Raw genomic sequence first — 17,703 nt, 5'->3', positions numbered from 1 at the left:
ACTCTATTTCCTACTAAGCCATCAGTACTAAAGATTTTCAATAATGATAACATTTATTCCTATAGAGCATACAGTCCCTATAGCTGATGCACTATAACAATGTTTTGCATTGCACAGCAGGAAAATCCATTAGGGTGTTTTCATCTAACTAAACAAGGATAAAGTGGAATGGGTTTTAGCAGTCTAAAGAAGTGTCTCCACCAGATTAAAATCATTCCAGGAAGTTAATGCTAATGGACCTGGCAACAATTATCCCCAAGGAAAGCTATTTAGTTTGTCTTTCTTTAAAATGTGTATACTGTAAGTAAATTAAAGTTAACACAAACATACATGCAACTGAAGAAAATACTATGCATGATAGAGAAATTTGATTTGCCACATGAAAATGTAAGCTTTTTACACATTCAAGACGATCCCCCTTTTTACCTTGGCAGGCATGCTTCCTGTCTTTTCCACGCGGCCAGAGGTCCCAGTGTTCCCCGTGTTCCCAGACACCAAATCCACTCCACCCTGTAGACTCAAAGCTTTGTCCCGGCGTCGGCGCTTGCTACTGTCTCGCTGCTCTTTCTGCCTGTTTTGCACCTCAATCAGAGCAGTGATGAAGGTGTTCTTCACTTCTTTTTCAAACTCCTGCTCATCGCGCCGTGCCAGCTGACTGACCAGTTCCTCGGAGTATTCGCGGATTGCGACTTCGACACGGTGCAGCAGTTCGAACAGTGCAGAACTAGGCATTAAACTCAGGCCTGCAGAAAAGAGCGTGACATAAGAATAGAAAAGAAGATTTAGGAATCAGTGTATTGCCAACTATTAGATGACAACTGGCCTGGATTTTTCCCTAAAAATTATAAAGAAATTTGTTAGATCTATGCTTTCCTTCATCATTGAATTGAATTGAATGCTTTTATTGTGATTATACAAGTATAACGAGATTTAAAGCTTTCACCTTGAAGTACAAAAATAACAACAAGAAACCAATAGACAAATACATAATCAATAAGTAATAAATAACTAGTCAACATAATAGATAGCCACAACATAAATGAGTAGGGAAGTGCACAAATAACAACAACAACAACAAAAAAATGATAAATCTTATTTGAATTATAGTCCATAATTGTTTCCCTCTGCTTGTTCTGACAATATAACAATTGGGCTTAGCCATTTTTTTAATCTATATATATATATTATATATGTATAGTATATATATTTTTAATATAGAGTTATTTTCTTTTTTCCTTAAAAGAAAGAAAAACTTGCAATTTTAAATGACTTTAGTTTTTTGGGTTTTTTTTCTACCCGGTTGAATGTTAATATGTATATATTTTTTTCTCTTACGGCGCATTTGGCACGGAAGAAACCACATGCAATGTGAAAAGAAACCACCGCAAATAAGTCTGAACCAAATATAGGACCAAAGAATAACAACTATGTCATTTCTTCTTGTGAAAGTAATGTAAGCAAACATGAATTGTACTATTGCTGGCCCTACCTTCGTAAGAACAATTGTTGTTTGAGGCCTGGGAAAGTTGTTTGATCTCTTCAAGTAAGGAAGGATGAGTCCTTGAAGAGCTATGGCTGCTCTCCTCCTCTTCCTCTTCCTCAGTTTCACCAGGGTCTGGCGAGTTTGCCATCATCTCGGCTATCTCCTCAATGACCTTGGGGAAAAACAAAAAGGTATCAGCTACCCATGCTGTAATTGCTAACTATTTAAGGGATAATTTTTCTCAGTAACATAAAAAACTATTTTTTATGCTAAAGAGTAAACTCACCTGATCAGCTGTCATTAGAGGCTCTTCATTCAAACAGTTGGCATTGTCATTCTTTTCATTCATTTCCTCCTCCTCTTTTTCATGTATCTGTCGAATTAGAGAGAAACTGGTTGACATGATTTATGTTTATTAGGGTTTGACATTGGAACTGATTCGCTTGGATTGTCATTGTTGCAAGTACGTTTTGAGTTTCCCTGGGAAACCAAAGGGAAGGAATCTATATTACGCCAATTTCCAAATAAAATACAAGTTATAAACAGTTTTACTTTTCGGGGGATGTTTGAATTTTTGAAACGTCACATTTTGTAACATAAATTTCTTTCATATCCTGAGACAAAATGTACTAATTGGCGCATTTTGTAACTTGAATATTTTATATGTACTAGAGACATTCGTAAGTAGAGGTACCACTGTATACTATATATTGCTGCATTCTTATGAAGCAGAAACGCAACACCGTAACCAAGAAAAAACAGAATATATAACAAATAACTGATTGTTCTGAGCACCTCTTTGCCAGAAATGTTTCCGTTGAATCCCTCTGTATCTGGTGCATCCCATGCGGCTATGTAGTTGTCTGTCAGGGCATCCCAGACACTGCAATATTCAGAGGAAAGTAGTCACTTCAAGTAGCACAAATTTGTTAACATTGTTCAAAAAAATCTTATGACTGATTTTTCAAACTCAGACACAATCTTAGCATGATGATTTCTACTTGAATTACATCTATTTAGCTAACTCAATCATCAAAATAAAACGTACTAATTTCCAGATCATTAATAAGTTGATCGCCTGGTTTAAATATTGCAAAAGGCAATTTTACTTTCCTGCTTAGTAACGATATAGTCTGGCAGAAGTGTTTGAAATATTGTATCAAATGATGTCGTTTCCAAAATAAATAAAATAGTAAGCAAACATGATATGTTTTTATATTAAACTGCATGATTTTGTATCCAGACATATGTATTGGATCAGCCACTTGCCATATCTATGCTAAATAATATTTAGTGCACTTTCATCTAAAAATATCACAACATTGTACCTACAGCAAGGCTATTTTTAACCTGAATTGGCCACGGATGCAGGATGCATGCTTGTGGGAGGAGGTGCATGTGACAAGAACACACAGAGACAGCCAAATACAATAAAAGCACACAACACTGCCCTCTGAATAATTCAGTATGTCATCTTGGATGTAAGTGGAAAAGGGCGGGGTGGTTAATCACTGACAAACTGGATGACTGAGTGCAATTCTGGGAACTTTGAATGTAAATGCAAATAGCTTGTAAGAAGTATGTTTGATGGCAGTAGCACTTGACTTGTCATAATGGCCTCTACTGTAACTTCACGAAATTTATCATCATTCAACTGTCGCTAAAAGAGCATTGCAGTGTTTAAACTCACAGCGACAAGCACTTGGCTGGTGATCTAAATGTCAAATAATCAAATAAAAGCCTTATAATTGACTGACACTCAATTAAGGGTGTCCACCGCCTACTGCTCATTGTTGGCAGGGATAGGCTTGAGCACCCCCATGATCATTGTGAGGATAAGCAGAATAGAAATTGAATTAACTGGAATATATGTGGGTGCATATTTGTCAGAGTAATATACACACATACTTAAATATACTATGTCACACATTAAATGGTGCAAGGGGGGCTTTTTAATGCTTTTACATTATTGATTATTATTATTAATTGTGTACACAGCGCTGCACTTGATAAAATTGTATAGATGCCATCATTCTTCGTCTGAAAATGCCATTTTTTAGAAAACTTATAGTTCCATTTTTGAAAATAGCTTGAATGTTATCAAAACCTTTCATAGTTTCTCCTATCATATGACTTGAAGTCTGAGCATGCTGGTGATGACATTTTTGTGGATGCAAAATCTAAACATTCCACAACTTTTATGGAAAGCAAAGTACATTATCCACAGTGGTTACTCACTCTTCATCTTGCAGCTGTTCCTCATCGTCCTGGTTTTGCAACTGGTTACGTATCGGCGCCAGGCCCTCGGTCTTGGTGTTGTAATTGTGGAAGCAGACATTAAGTTTCTCATCAAACTCATTGACCAGGTCCTCCATTGATTTGAAGCTCATCATCTCAGAAAAGTTCTCCAGCTCAGAGAAGTCCTCTCGAGTGATGGCGACCAGTGGGACGGTGGTGCTCGTGTAAGAGGAGTGCTTTCGCGCTGGGTGTTCGAACTCATCCGTACGGCAAGGCCGGAGGTCCTCAAACTCCTCGTCCAAACATACGAGAGGGGCTTCCATTTTATCCCCTGTTGGGTCAGTCTCTGAGCCCTGAAGAGGAAAGGCTGTTGAGAATGCAGCACAATACAGTACAAATGTCTTGGGCCACTACGCAAGTCATAATTATCCTCTTTATTCTAAAACAGTAATAGCAGAAGTGAGGATGTTTGAGTGATATATAGATATCTTGTGTTAGAAATGATCTGTGATGGAGGTGATGTTGCCTTAATAGAAGTAGAATGTGTGTGGACAAAACAAATAATAACCTCTAGACTGTGAGACTGTCAGTTAAGGTGAGAATTTCTAAAAAACTAAAGAAAGATCTGCAAAAACCGGTGCACTCATTACGATGTACACATCTGACATATCAGTGTCTCCCTCTCCCTCACAGTCAGCAGATTCCTATTCAACCTTTACAAAGAATCGGATGTGGTCCACAGTGATGCAGTATTAGAAAACACCAATCATGGTTCACTTGTTAGCCATTTTGCCATTTTATATCTATTTAAAACGTCTGGTTTAAAAAAAATGAAATATCTGATCATTTAATAGTCAGCATTTATCATTCAAACCATATCAATGAGCTTTTTAGAAAAAAATATGCATTTTTAAATAGTATTTGTCAAATTATTTTTTGCACAGAACATCTAAGATGGATTCCAATGAATTAGTATTGGGACGAGGTATAATTTAAGGTGCTTAATGGATGACTAGCAAGTCTATGTCATCATTTCATGACGGGAAAAAACAAGGAGTGTTGGGGGAGGGAGAGAAGTCAAACTAGAATAGAATAATAAATAGGAATCTATAAGAAGGATGGAAGTGTGGATACAAAGCCAAATAGATGAATGGATAGATGGTTATGATAGGATAACAATCAGGGCATGGTGAAATGAATCGCATACTGGCAATTACCTGCAGTGGACGTGATGTTCCTGTTTGTTGGCAGGACCTTCAGGCAAGAATAGGCGGTGTCTTCCCCTCGCTTAGTTGCAAATCAAAGTGGTGAACAGATGCTACATTCAATCCAGAGGCAGAGAGACAAACCTAAAGAGTGATGGGAATATAGATTTAAGCTCTTTTGAGTATGACTTCCCCAACAGGCTCGGCCACAGCCACCCTTATCTATCCTCCCACAGTCCCTTGTTTTCCCATCAATAGGCAGCAAGCCCAGCCCACGCTGCGCCTGCGCACCAAGCATCCTCTGACGCCATTGGCTCAGCCCCTCCTTCTGCTCTTTCCTCACCAGCATCTTTCTCCTTTGTCACCTCCTCAATGCGAGCCTTCATAAGCAAATATTCATGAGGAGGGATTTGAGTGGGAGGCTTTAGAGAAGGGGATATTTCTATGACATGATAACACACCATCCATGTAAACCTAATATGTAAAAAAAGGTGCAGTATTACATTAGCTGTTCAATTATAACACATTCCTTTTCCATTCCAAGGTTAACCATGATCTTGTCAAAGGGGTTTTGATTAGATTTTTTTTTTCAAATTAAAACCCCTTTGACAAGATCATACTCTCACAAAGTATTGAATATAATAGCAAATAACAAAAATGTTATATCATGATAGTATTTTTTTTCGTGTATATTGCACAGACAATGAATTAATATCCCTCTCTCAACCTTCCGTTTGAGGATGCACCACAGATGCTCAATAGGGTTTAGGTCTGGCGACATGTTTGGCCAGTCTGTCACCTTTATCCTCAACTTTTTGTGTGTTTGGGGTTGTTATCATGTTGGAATATTGCTCCATGGCCCAGTTTATGGATGGAGGGGATTGTGCTCTGCTTCAGTATGGCAGAATACATGTTGGCATTCATTGTTCCCTCAGAGAATTGTAGCTTCCCAGTGACAGCAGCACTCATACAGCCCCAGACCATAACACTCCAAACACTGTAGGCAAGACACACTTGTCTTTGTACTCTTCTCCTCTTTTTTTTTTTTTTAATTCAAAGAACATTTTAACTGACATCAAACACAAAATACAGCCATAATCTGAAGGTGTAAACCTTTAATTAATTAATTTTTATTTTTTTTATTTGAAATTAATTTTTAAATGTGATAGTTGCGGTCTTGTCCCAATCATGTCTCATCTTGTTTTTAATCTCAACTTCAACAAATTTTGGTCTAGTCTTTTTTTTACCCCGAAAGTCTTCTTGTGGTTTTTGAGAAGTCTATTGTGCAGAAAGATTTGGTCTCGGACTCTAGGGTCTTGAGCACAATGCCTGACTCGGACTACACACATTTTTGGGTTGTTCCTGATGGTCAAATTGTTAGAATATAGTAAGATGTAGAGTCTTTAAGTCTGGGAACAGGCAAGTGGTCACATGTCAGAGTACACGAGATGACTCCCACATCAAAACATCCACGACAGTCCATGTTTCTATACTATCCTGTTTGTCAGGCCAAAATTATGCCTGAGTCAAGCATAACACACACCTTCACAAACAGAGAGCACCATAAAATTATTGGTACTAAAACTTGGAAAAATAGCATTTTAAATATTAAAAATATAATATTTTCTTTGAGATGTATCCTCTACTGTCTTAATGACACATTTCTCAAGTGTAATAGGAACACCGGAATGCCTTGAATGAAGAGAAATGCAAGGAGAGGCCTGACATTTTCTCACATTCAAGGCATCCAAAACATTGAGTTTGCAGGCTTCTGAAGGTTGCATGATAAGTTCACTTCCTGAGTTTGTTCAGTGATGTTCATCTAAATAAGCTCCTCAAACTTATTTTGGAAACTATTCATTTGTCATCTGAAAAGTTCATCAAACTTGAAGCCTCCGCCAGAGAAATGTGGCTTGTTGATGAGATTAGGCAGCACCAACTGTTCTCCTTTGCTTTTGGACTTGTCACTGAGATGAGACAGAACAAATATATTATATTGTAGGTCACATAGACAACAGTGTGTTGATATCCTTGCCTGTCACGCCATCTTCACGGCCTTATCTACAACGTAAATCCCGGTTCATTTTTTATTCTTAGTGGTTACCACTCACTTGGAAAAGCATATTTTTATTAGATCCATTTATGCCGTAATGCATGTGTTGGGGTTATTTTGGGTACTATTATAAATGTGCTTGAAATATTAATCATTATATGTGGAATATTAAATCATTATATGTATATGTGAAATATTAATCATTATAAACTTGACAAATGCGTAGTATAACTGTTACCGAAGGACACTTCCCCTTGCAGCTGGCTCCGAGGACGTTTAATTGTTTTGCCCTGATCCGAGGACTATTGACTTGACAGCTCACCCAGTCCCGGGCTCCGAGGACTGTTGATCTGGGTTCGCAATGAAGATCTGTGAAGGACTCTTAAATTGCTTTGACTTGGATTCCGGAGCAGATGGCGATAATCGAATCGACTTCCGAAAATACTCGCATATTGAAAAATTGTTTTGCTTGCTTGTGTAAATTCTTATGCAGTTGTTTTTGGTTTCCGACCTTAATTGTTGTTTTGAAGACCTGATATGCAATTGTTGTTGCAGTTGTTTTTGGTTTCCGACCTTAATTGTTGTTTTGAAGACCTGATATGCAATTGTTGTTGCAGTTGTTTTTTGACCTTAATTGTGTTATTCGGTTAGCTTATGCAATTGTTTTGAATAAGATAACCTTAGTTGTTTTGATTCTAATGCAACTAAATGGACAGAAGAGGATGTCTTTCGTTAGAATGATCCGTGACGGGGACGAGTCAGGACGGATTCTCACTTGCAAGTTAACGCTGGATTATGTGCTCCGATGTCTTTCCTTTTATTTAAGTATATGTATTAATGAACCTATCAGCGTGCTACATGGGCATACTTATTGCCCGCCTTTAGCATATCTAGCAACGTCACTTTTTCAGTCACTGTGATCGTGTCTCGTTTTTGATGGGCTCATTGGATGCCTTAGATGGCCCAGGACGCATTTTCAAGGGTGATTCGAAATCCAAACAAAGCTGGAAAAGGCTCAGCATAGACTTCCTCCACGTGGTTACGTACGCGATGAGAAATTCAAAATCAGAACAAAACACTACAGTAAAAATTTAACTTACCTTAAGCTAAGAAATGGATCCTACCTTTGTATCTTTTTCTGAATGAAGTACTTCTTCTTGAGCTCTGCCAGGTCAGTGACTAACCTTTGATTCTCCACTTTGTACTCATTCATCTTAGAGTCTAGAACTCTCGACTCTGCAGTCAGTGCCTGTGGAATCAGAATATTGAGTTAACTTGCAAAAATCTGTACTTTTTTTGTCTTAAACCAGGAGTTTTTGTATATGAGTCACTGGTGACAGACAGAGTTCTATTGGGGGAAAAACGCATTGATACCATGAGCTTTTTGGTCCTTTCCCTTAAAGTCCATTGGCAACGTTGAAGCTGCTCAAGTGCCTCAGGACCTGGCTGCCGGGCCAAAATTTGCTGAAGCTCTACATACAGCTTCTCCTTTTCCTATCATGACAAAGAGGCAGAAAAACAATTTAATACTAATGAAAAAACAAGCTCAATACCTCTAAAATGAGTGGAACTCTGATTGAGAATTGTTGAAATGACCTCTTTTCTGTTCTTTTTCCTGACCCATAAGGCCAAAAATAGATTCAATTTTTGTATTGTAGAAGAATAATTGGTTATTTTTAGCTGCCATACACACACACTACTGTACAGAGTGTGCCAAAAAATAGTCTGAATTTGAGAGTACAGACATGATGATAGACTGGACTAAGGTTCATGCCAAGGACAAAAGACACCAATAATTCAACAAAGTCAGTGAGACAGAAAGAAGAATTTCACCTGCAATAAGAATTCCTGTTCTTCAAAGTCTTCTGTCTTGTTGATGAGTCGTCTCTGTAACGTGTGCACTTTCTGGAGCAATTCATACTTGCAAGGGTCACTTCCCTGTCATTGACAATAATTACAATTGGTTAATGAAAACTATGACACATTCTCAATGTGCAAGTAGGCCTCAATCACTCAAAAAGTCAAAAATCCAGTAGTCATACACTTTATTTTGACATGCTTTTCTCCTGCTTACCAATTAAAGCACACTTGATGGAAACATAAGAATTTACTGTCTGTTCTCCTCAATTAGCAATAGATTATGGATAAAATGATCACCTAAACATAATCAAACTTGGATTCTAAACATTTTCAGCACGAGATATATTGTACTTACTTCCAGTCGCCTCCACCGGTGAATATTTACCGGGTTTAGCTGTTCCTGGAGTACACCATTCCGTGTCCTCTCTTTAGCCAATTCCCTTTGCACTGCAAACAGCTCTCGTCTACGGAACATATCACATACTGGTCTTGGTATGGCAGTGCAAATGGAATTATATAATAATATACGTAATCGAGTTTTACCAGTACGTATTTTCTTACTTGAGGTCATCAGTGTTTGGTACTGTCTTGTCCAAGATATGCTTTTCACGCATGAGCCTCTTGATTTCCAACTTGAGGAGGCGGATGTCTTCCATACGTTTGTTGTGGTGAAAGTCCCGCTTGCTTATGATGGATTGCTGGATCTTGACTTTCTCATAAAGAAGGCTTCGCTCTTCGTTGCGCCGTAACAACTCCTTACCCAAGTTGTCCCGTTCCCTAGTCACCTGAAAATGTCAACAACAAAATTCTGTTGTAGTTAAAAGCCCCATTTATTGCCTATGACTGTTCCCCTGATTTATTGCCACACAATGCAGTGTTAAAATAGAGGCGGAGTAGTGTTAGATAGTCCTTACTTGATCCAATTGTCTTTTCTGTTGCATATGCTCAATTTCTCGGTCAGCGATGATTTTCTGAAGTCTTTCTAGTTCTGTTTTTTGTAGCTCAACGCGTCGCATTTCCTCCTCCAGTTGCTGGGTCGTTGTCTTCAGCTCGCCCTGGAATTTTACACAGAGAGCACAGACTATTAACATTCAATTTGAGAAAGTGTCACTAAAAAAAGCAGGAAAAACTGCTCATGTGAAGAAATGATTTAACTTTGAAAGTAGTATTGTTGGTTGGGAAATGGGAAACTCCAATCTATAGACAAATGTACAACATGTCATGTTGTTGTACCTTGAGATTATCATTATCTCGCACTAAGCGCTTGTGGTTCTGCTGTTCTTTGTGAATGGCCAATTCCTTTGCATCTATTTCATCCTTCAACTGTAAATTCTGGTTATTCAATGCCCGCATCTTTATCTTCAACTTTGCAATGCTGTCCTGTGGTAGAGACAAAAATAAGGACTTGATTTCAGATAAAGAAAGTGATATTCGGGTAGAACAAACAATGTCAGATACAATAATCTTACCTGAGCATCAACAAGGTTTTTGCTGTAATGGTTTCGTTCTGATATGACAGAATCCAGTAGATCCTCTTTTCTTTTGAGCTTGCACTCTTCCTCCGTGACTCTTTTCTTCCAATTATGGATTGCCATTTCATACGTTTCAATTTCCTTTATCTTTAGTTGCACCTTTTGATGGAAGAGAATCAGTCGTTTAATTCATTTAACGTGACAAGAGCATTTTACAATATTAAATTAGAAATGAGTTAAGGCCGTGGTCACCACAAAAAAATTGCTGCCTAACAGAAAAAGTGCTTGTCGCCTCTTGGCGATTTTAATTGTGTAAATAATGAATCTAATTAATCAGCCACGAGAAATAAAAATCCGCTCTGGGGATAGATCTGTATACATCACAATAATAATCCTACCAAACAAATGACAGAATTTTTGCTTCATATGATCTCCAAGAAGAACAACTAGAACCAAGTAAGCGAGAACTTGAGACCTCTCTCCAGCCGGTCTGCATATAATAGCAATTTCTTAATTATTGCAAATCATTCTGAACATGACCTGTGTGCTCGCACAAATAATCTCTTTACTTTTTGGTACAAAGAACAGATTCCTATATTGATTATTGACAAAAAAAGCAACAAGAAAATATATTTACTTGGCTAATATTAAAATTGGTGTTAATATCTGGAAACTGTGATGAATATGCCCCAAAATATGTATCTGTGTAATCAGGAAGGGGCAAATAGACTTTCAATGCAATGCTGTCGGTTTTCAAGACTGAACTAATTCTTTTTTTTCTCCTTTCCAGTGTCATGGGTAAGATGGAGTCTCTAAGAAACTGTTGCCATACATGCCTTTTGCAAAAGGTTGTTGTTTTCATTAACGAAGCGGTCACGTTCCTTTTCCAGATCAGAGATGAATTTCCGCAGCTTTTGGGCATCGAGGCAGTAGCAGTTGATCTCTTGTTGTAATACCCTTTTGTCATTCTCCAGTTCCATCACAAGGCACTGCTGTGTCTCGATGGACTCTGCAGCCTTGACCACTTCCTTTTGATTGGGATAACAAGAGCATGTCAAATAAGGTTTAAAAGGTTCCGAGGGAAGAATGATGTAAATGAAAAAAAAATGGGCTAGATACTTTAGTCAACATGTCTCGTTCTCTCGTAAGGTCGTTAATTGTTTTCTTGTCAGCATCCCCTTGCTTCTTGGCACCTTCATACTCTGTAGAAAGACACATTTTTTTTAGATCATGTGCAAACAGGGGGGAATGGTGGCCCGTATGGGGCATTTAAGAAAAAGAAAAATCTGAACAAACGAGAAAAGAAAAGTTCTTTATTGCTTCAAAAATCCGTTTGGGCATGCTTGATGCGAGTGTTTCCAGGACGCTATTGGGAACATGGTGCCAAGTGGAGAAGACAAGACGGCTTGACGAATGGCATCAACTGTCTGGAACTGATGGCCATTTTTATAAACTTGCCAGCCATCCCCAAAAATTCTCTATGACATTTAAATCAATAAATCTGAATCAGGATGGTGCAGAGTGCTGTTAGTCTCCCTGACACAAAGGAATGAAAAAGCTTATTGATTGTTGACCATTTTTAACAATTTTATAGCCTGAAATGTGGCAAAAAGGTTGAAAAGTTCAATGGGGCCGAATATTTTCACTGTATGTGTTCTGAGGTAACTCTAAGAACACTAGCTTACCTCTCTCTAGACCAGCGATGCGAGTTTTTAGAATGCCTCTCTGTACTTCCACTTCAGCTTTCTGATCCTCTACTACACGTAACCTCTTTTGGATGGCTTCTTTCATCTTTCTTTCTTTGGAAATGTCCTGGCGCATTTGATTCATCGCATCTTCTTTTATCTGACAAGTGTTGAGTAGGGAATTCAATGGAGAATTACATATGAACAGTATGGCAAAATATGTATAGTGTAGTTTGTAAAATACTTGATTGATTTTAGTCCACGTTTTGTCATGAATCATGCTCATTGTATTTCAGTGTTCTCAAGTACGCACCTTAACTTCATTTAAATTCTTCTGATTCTCCAAATAGAGGCATTCCCTGACCGAGACGAGATGATCTCGGTCACGCTGCAGTTTGTTAGTTTTAGCTTGCAAATGCTCCAAATCCTTGGCCATTTTTTCCATTCCAAGCTGTTAGAGGAGAAAACCTTGATCATTCATTTGGTAAATATTACATATTGGCTGTGTATTTATGCCTGTACTGCAAAACCATTGCTTTACCTGTCTTCTTATGGTTGATTTCATTTTTTAAATATAAAAATAGTTCTAATTTATCAGTAAAATGACCACCAAACCAAACCATTTGAAAGACAGTTCAAGACTAAGCCATCAAATAGCACTAACAGAAAATGGCTACCAAGTGATATCCGTCATCCTGAAGCACATATTATCAATCTATGTCTTTATTTATCTACATGTAAGGTCAAGAGAAATTGCAGTAATTTTTCCAAAAGTGAGTTTTTCTTGATTACTCAGATAACCTGGATGTAAAGAACATGCAAACGGGATCTATGGGCATTGGGCATTCTCTAAACACACACTAGAGACTCACCAAGACAGTAAGTAATATATTTTAACATCATACCTGTCAACCTCTGCCGATAACTGCCCTTATAAATGATTATCATTCCCCTTACAAACCCCCAAAAACCTTACAAACACCGTACGAGTCGTACGGTGTTTGTAAGGTTTTTTGGGGGGTTTGTAAGGGGAATCATAATCATTTATAAGGGCAGTTATCGGCAGAGGTTGACAGGTATGTAACATTAAATCTGTAATAATTACCTTCCTCGATTTCAGTTGCTGGGCTAATCTCATTTGCTCCTCTTTGGACAACTGGTAATCCTTTTTAAGAGTTTGGATCTCTCCGTCCTTGGATTCCACGTTCAGGGTCAACTCGATCAACTCCTTTTCCAGTTTTTCTTTTAACCTCTGCTCACGGGAAATGTCATTCTGATTTAGCTGAATTTTATGTTCGAGCTGGAGGGAGAAAGAAAGTGCATTGTCCAATTTTGCAGTATATTTGGTGATAAAGACGCAAGGTTAAATGGATATCATTAGTACACATATTTTTTTGCTCTACATTCTCATACCTGTCAACCTCTGCCGATAACTGCCCTTATAAATGATTATGATTCCCCTTACAAACCCCCCAAAAAACCTTACAAACACCGTACGACTCGTACGGTGTTTGTAAGGTTTTGGGGGGGTTTGTAAGGGGAATCATAATCATTTATAAGGGCAGTTATCAGCAGAGGTTGACAGGTATGCATTCTTTACCTGGGAAATATCATTCAAGGCAGCCTCCCTTTGAGTCTCTGCCTTGTGCTTGCTCGCAGTGGTTATGTTCAACTGTTCTCTTAGACTCTCCACGGTTGTCATCAAGCGATCACGGTCATTTGTTAACTCTTCAATCATTTTCAGTAAATCACTGAAAACACATTTTGGGAGCCAGTCTCAAATTTAAACAAAAATGCACTGGTATACATGTTTTTTTGTTGGGTTTTTTTTTCTGGGTGGCCAGGCTCACCTCTGATCTTGGTTCGCAGAAGCCAAACTTTGTTGTTCTATGACCTGTGTTAGAGTGCTAACTTCTTCTTGTAAGTTCTTTATAGTCTCTATATTGGCTTGCTCTTTATTGTAAGCATTATCAACCATTTGCCAAGCTTTTTCTAATTCCTGTAGACGTAAAATGGACATTTTTTTGACTTTGCAATAGCTAACTCAAAACATTCATTTCTATTGAACCCGTGTGTGATCTGTACCGTCTTCAGGGAAGACAATGTTGCATCATCATCCTGAGATAATTTGCGTGCAGCTTCAAATTTGGTCGAGGCGGATGCCATCTCTGCGCTAAGTTCTTTGCATTTGGACATGAGCTTTTTCTCATTATTGTGCGACTTGGTGAGCGCGTTGAGGAGTTTCTCATATTCTTCACGGATCTTAGTCATATTTGGCTCCTCTTGGTCCTCCGCCAGCTCACTGAGGACCGTCTGAAATTCCTCCAACGGATCAGCCATGATTTCTGGTTTTATTTCCCCAACTCCTGGGAAAACACACTAGCATTTTAATCAGACAACAATGGTTCTCACTTTACATGACATTCTCATCTCACCTTCCTCTGCTTAAATAATTTAACTAATTGAATGTGTTATGTAAATTCCTAGATGGCTCTTGCAGTATAAATACACAAAGAGGGTTAATGTGATCGTCTTATGTAATTCTGGGTTGTGTAGTCCAAACCTGACCTGTTTTTTAACCTGTAAAAATTAACTTTCTGCACGAATTATGTTTTGTTTTTCTCTTGATGTTTTTTTGACATTTATTTATGACATAGCTCTTAAACTTATGGCCTAGGGGGCAAATCTAGTCCCAGAAGACAATATTTTGTGGCCTCTATTTGACAATGTTTAAATTAGTGCTGCATGTTCATATTCTGCGAGGAACAAGAACAAAAAGTAAACAATTTCAAATAGAATAAATTATTTAATTTAGTGATCAGTTATTTAAAATTGAAAAAAGGAAATAATTAGAAAATAAATCAATTGAAAAAAGACAAATCTATGGTGATTAAAAATAAAAATAGTTATCAATATCTAAATACATTGAAAAAAGAAAAATCTATGGGGATTAAGAATAAAAATAATTATCAATAACTCAGTGGAAAAAATCCTTTTTTTAATTGCTTATTTAATTTAATTAAAACAAATAGTAATGAAAAAGAAATTAAAACTATCTGGCCTGTATTCATTTTGCTCTGGGAAACTTATTCTTTCTTTTGTCCTCTAGATCTTTTTATTTTTTAGCTGATGGGAGATTTGAAATCAGCAATCAAAAAATGTTTTGAATATTTAGAAAGCAAGGGAGCAAACAAACTAAATTAAACACACCTGCAACAGAAAATGGGGAAAAATGTTGGCTAATGTAATTGCAAACAAGAACCAGACATTAAACTAACCAAACTCTGAAAGACTTACCGCGATCTATGATCCAAACAGCAAAAATGAAATTGTATGCAAACAAATGTTGTCGTTGGCCAGAGTTTATGCTGGTTGCCAGTCAACGGCTAATCTCGCGAGAGAAAGTTGACTCGTAGGAAATGAGCCCAACGTCACATCTTCCGATGAATGACGTTTCTCCATTGTGTCGCTATATTATGCTAAAATTATAATGTGGCGTAATTCCGCAAACTATAAATATCAGATCGACCAACGTCAGTCCATGAATGTAACACTCTTATTCATATGCATTGGTATAGCGGTATAAAGGGTCATTAAAACAAAATAGCACGGGTAAAAAATCTTCCCTCGATGCTTTCCTATATCGTTTGATGAGTTCGTTATGGAAAAATGTGAAAATTATTGAAGACGCCATCAACGTGTCACGTGATGTGAAGGTGTACGCCCATCAAGATCAATTGTGTCCCTACATGGTGCGTTCACGTGCACTACATAAATGTGACTATGGTTAAGAGGCGTGACGTATAGTGTGAGACACTTGGCTTTGTTGTTTCCTTTAGTATTTACAATTTATTTATTTTTGTATTACTTATTTATGGATTATTAATTTATTATCATTTATTGACTATTTATCAGTTTGTTTGTTGTTGTTATTTGCCTACTAATTTATGGTCTTGACTACTACTTATTATGTGACTATTTATTATTATTTATTTATTTATCACTTATTCATTGTTATCATCTATTGATTATTCCTTTGTTTGTTTTTGTTATTTGTGAAATTTGAGGTGACGCTTTAAATCTCATAATACTATATAAGTATAATGACAATAAAAACATTCAATACAATTCAATCTAAGTTTAATATTCATTCACTTTCTGAATAATCCTCACCTAAGTTTACCACGATATCCTTATTTTAAATGCTGGTATTTTTCACCCTTTGACATAAAGTAAATATGCAACGATAGACGTCTTAAAAAAATTAAACTTTTTCTTCAAATAAATAAAAACTGATGTAATATACACCATTATGAATTTACAACTACAGTACAAGCATACCAATACATCTGAAAATACAAAGAAAACTAACATTTGAGTTATTTGTGAAATATCTTTTCAATAATATTGGGGTAAAGATGAATGTTATTATCCATTCTGTGTATAGGAATTTATTATGTATGAGACAAATAATAAGCAATAATTAATCACAGAGAGTTATACTGGAGTATAGATTGTTACATCTCAGAATGAAAAAGTGTAGTAGAATGCATGTACTGAATTGTTTTCATAACTGAAAAATGAAAAAGCCAACCTTTTGCAATGAGATTTTTCTTTTGTCTGTTCAGGATGATGAATACGGTTAACTTCATTTACCTTTTATTTTAAAACTGATGGATTTCACCCTCGAGAAATCTGATGTTTTTAGCAGAATAAATTGTATACTAATAAAGCACGATAGTAATTCATCCAACTTGAAAACACCACAGTGAACTAGTACAGCATATGCTGATGTTTCATAAAAGCATATTCTTATTGAATCTGTGTAATATACATTTAAGTTTTAACCCCCAAATTCTATCATTTATAGATGCATATGTGTATGCATTTATGTCTATCTAAAGGGTAGGTCAATTGAAGCGTGATTGATCTGATTTTCTCTTTTATGGCTTATAGTGATTTACTTTTCATTCAAATCTGTTTCCATCTAGTGCTGAATTTGGGAATAGCAGATATGACTATTTTCAATGCATATCAACTGCATAATATTGATATAGCTCTTCTCAACATCATACATAACAGACATGGTAAGCACAAAACATGCCTAACATCATCACAGGAAAATTAACAAAATATCATCACCCATAAATTCTGAAGGCAAATGGTCATGATGATGCATTCAAATGAAAATGCTCTAATATTTGCCATTTTGCAACTCTGTCGTGTCCTCGAAACAACAGCAAAGACCAAAACATAGTCAGGCCCTAAAGTATGGACATGCACTTGTGGAGCTACATTTTATTTGAAGCGAAAAATTACAATCAAAAAATGAAATGAAAGAAAGGAAAAGCACCACAGCTGTTCGGAAATAGCACCAGAGTTATCAGAGTAATCAGGTTTAAGATGTTTTTTTTTTGTTCTTGGCAATGAAGAGCACTGGATTGGATGATGTCAAGTGTGTTTGAGTCCCTTAGGAGCAAGAGAAATGCTCCAATAATAGTTGACAGAACAACATATGACTGGTCTTGCTTCAACGGAAAGTAGAAGAAGAAACATTTGAAGTGCTAAAGTCATTTGGAAGTATCCTCACCAATCACTGTGTTAAATATGGTCAATACATGCATAACAAATCATTCCATTTGTATGTATTTGTAACAAAGCGACGAAGCACCATAGTATGGATGAAGAGGGCATTTTGTAAACTCCA

At 37.0% G+C, this 17,703-nt stretch overlaps 2 protein-coding genes across 4 annotated transcripts in view; both read right to left on the bottom strand.

Annotated features, from left to right (window-relative positions):
- The window catches only part of fez1 (fasciculation and elongation protein zeta 1 (zygin I)), a 6,751-nt gene extending 1,569 nt beyond the window's left edge, over positions 1 to 5,182 (bottom strand). The window contains exons 1-6 of one of the 2 annotated variants that reach the window (XM_077592716.1): positions 4,939 to 5,182; positions 3,722 to 4,088; positions 2,279 to 2,366; positions 1,770 to 1,856; positions 1,490 to 1,655; positions 427 to 743 (exon numbers count right to left, since the gene is read on the bottom strand). In XM_077592716.1, coding sequence (XP_077448842.1) covers positions 427 to 743; positions 1,490 to 1,655; positions 1,770 to 1,856; positions 2,279 to 2,366; positions 3,722 to 4,044 — 981 coding nt within the window. In that variant the 5' untranslated portion in view covers positions 4,045 to 4,088; positions 4,939 to 5,182. The remainder of the gene's footprint in view (positions 1 to 426; positions 744 to 1,489; positions 1,656 to 1,769; positions 1,857 to 2,278; positions 2,367 to 3,721; positions 4,089 to 4,938) is intronic. The other variant, XM_077592715.1, reaches the window with a different exon arrangement.
- Positions 5,183 to 5,591: 409 nt separating this feature from the next.
- Positions 5,592 to 15,701, bottom strand: cfap58 (cilia and flagella associated protein 58). Of its 2 annotated transcripts, none has more exons than XM_077592714.1 (18): positions 15,294 to 15,701; positions 14,082 to 14,362; positions 13,847 to 13,995; positions 13,597 to 13,747; positions 13,102 to 13,296; positions 12,310 to 12,447; positions 11,997 to 12,156; positions 11,431 to 11,513; positions 11,148 to 11,339; positions 10,309 to 10,470; positions 10,073 to 10,219; positions 9,754 to 9,894; positions 9,401 to 9,624; positions 9,195 to 9,303; positions 8,813 to 8,917; positions 8,354 to 8,473; positions 8,104 to 8,228; positions 5,592 to 6,893 (listed from the first exon to the last, which is right to left on the bottom strand). In XM_077592714.1, exons 2-18 carry the CDS (start codon positions 14,334 to 14,336, stop codon positions 6,791 to 6,793), a joined length of 2,559 nt encoding a protein of 852 aa, XP_077448840.1. In that variant the 5' UTR covers positions 14,337 to 14,362; positions 15,294 to 15,701; the 3' UTR covers positions 5,592 to 6,790. The 2 variants fall into 2 exon arrangements, 1 of the variants encoding a protein (XP_077448840.1); XR_013298145.1 differs by lacking the exon at positions 5,592 to 6,893 and adding an exon at positions 7,437 to 7,511 and having other exon boundaries at positions 7,574 to 8,228.
- Between the last annotated feature and the right edge of the window lie 2,002 nt (positions 15,702 to 17,703).

Source organism: Stigmatopora argus, chromosome 22 (assembly GCF_051989625.1).
Source record: "Stigmatopora argus isolate UIUO_Sarg chromosome 22, RoL_Sarg_1.0, whole genome shotgun sequence".
NCBI classification, from domain to species: Eukaryota; Metazoa; Chordata; class Actinopteri; order Syngnathiformes; family Syngnathidae; genus Stigmatopora; species Stigmatopora argus.
The sequence above is the reverse complement of the archived record's forward strand: the minus strand, read 5'-3'. Positions and strand labels throughout refer to the sequence as shown.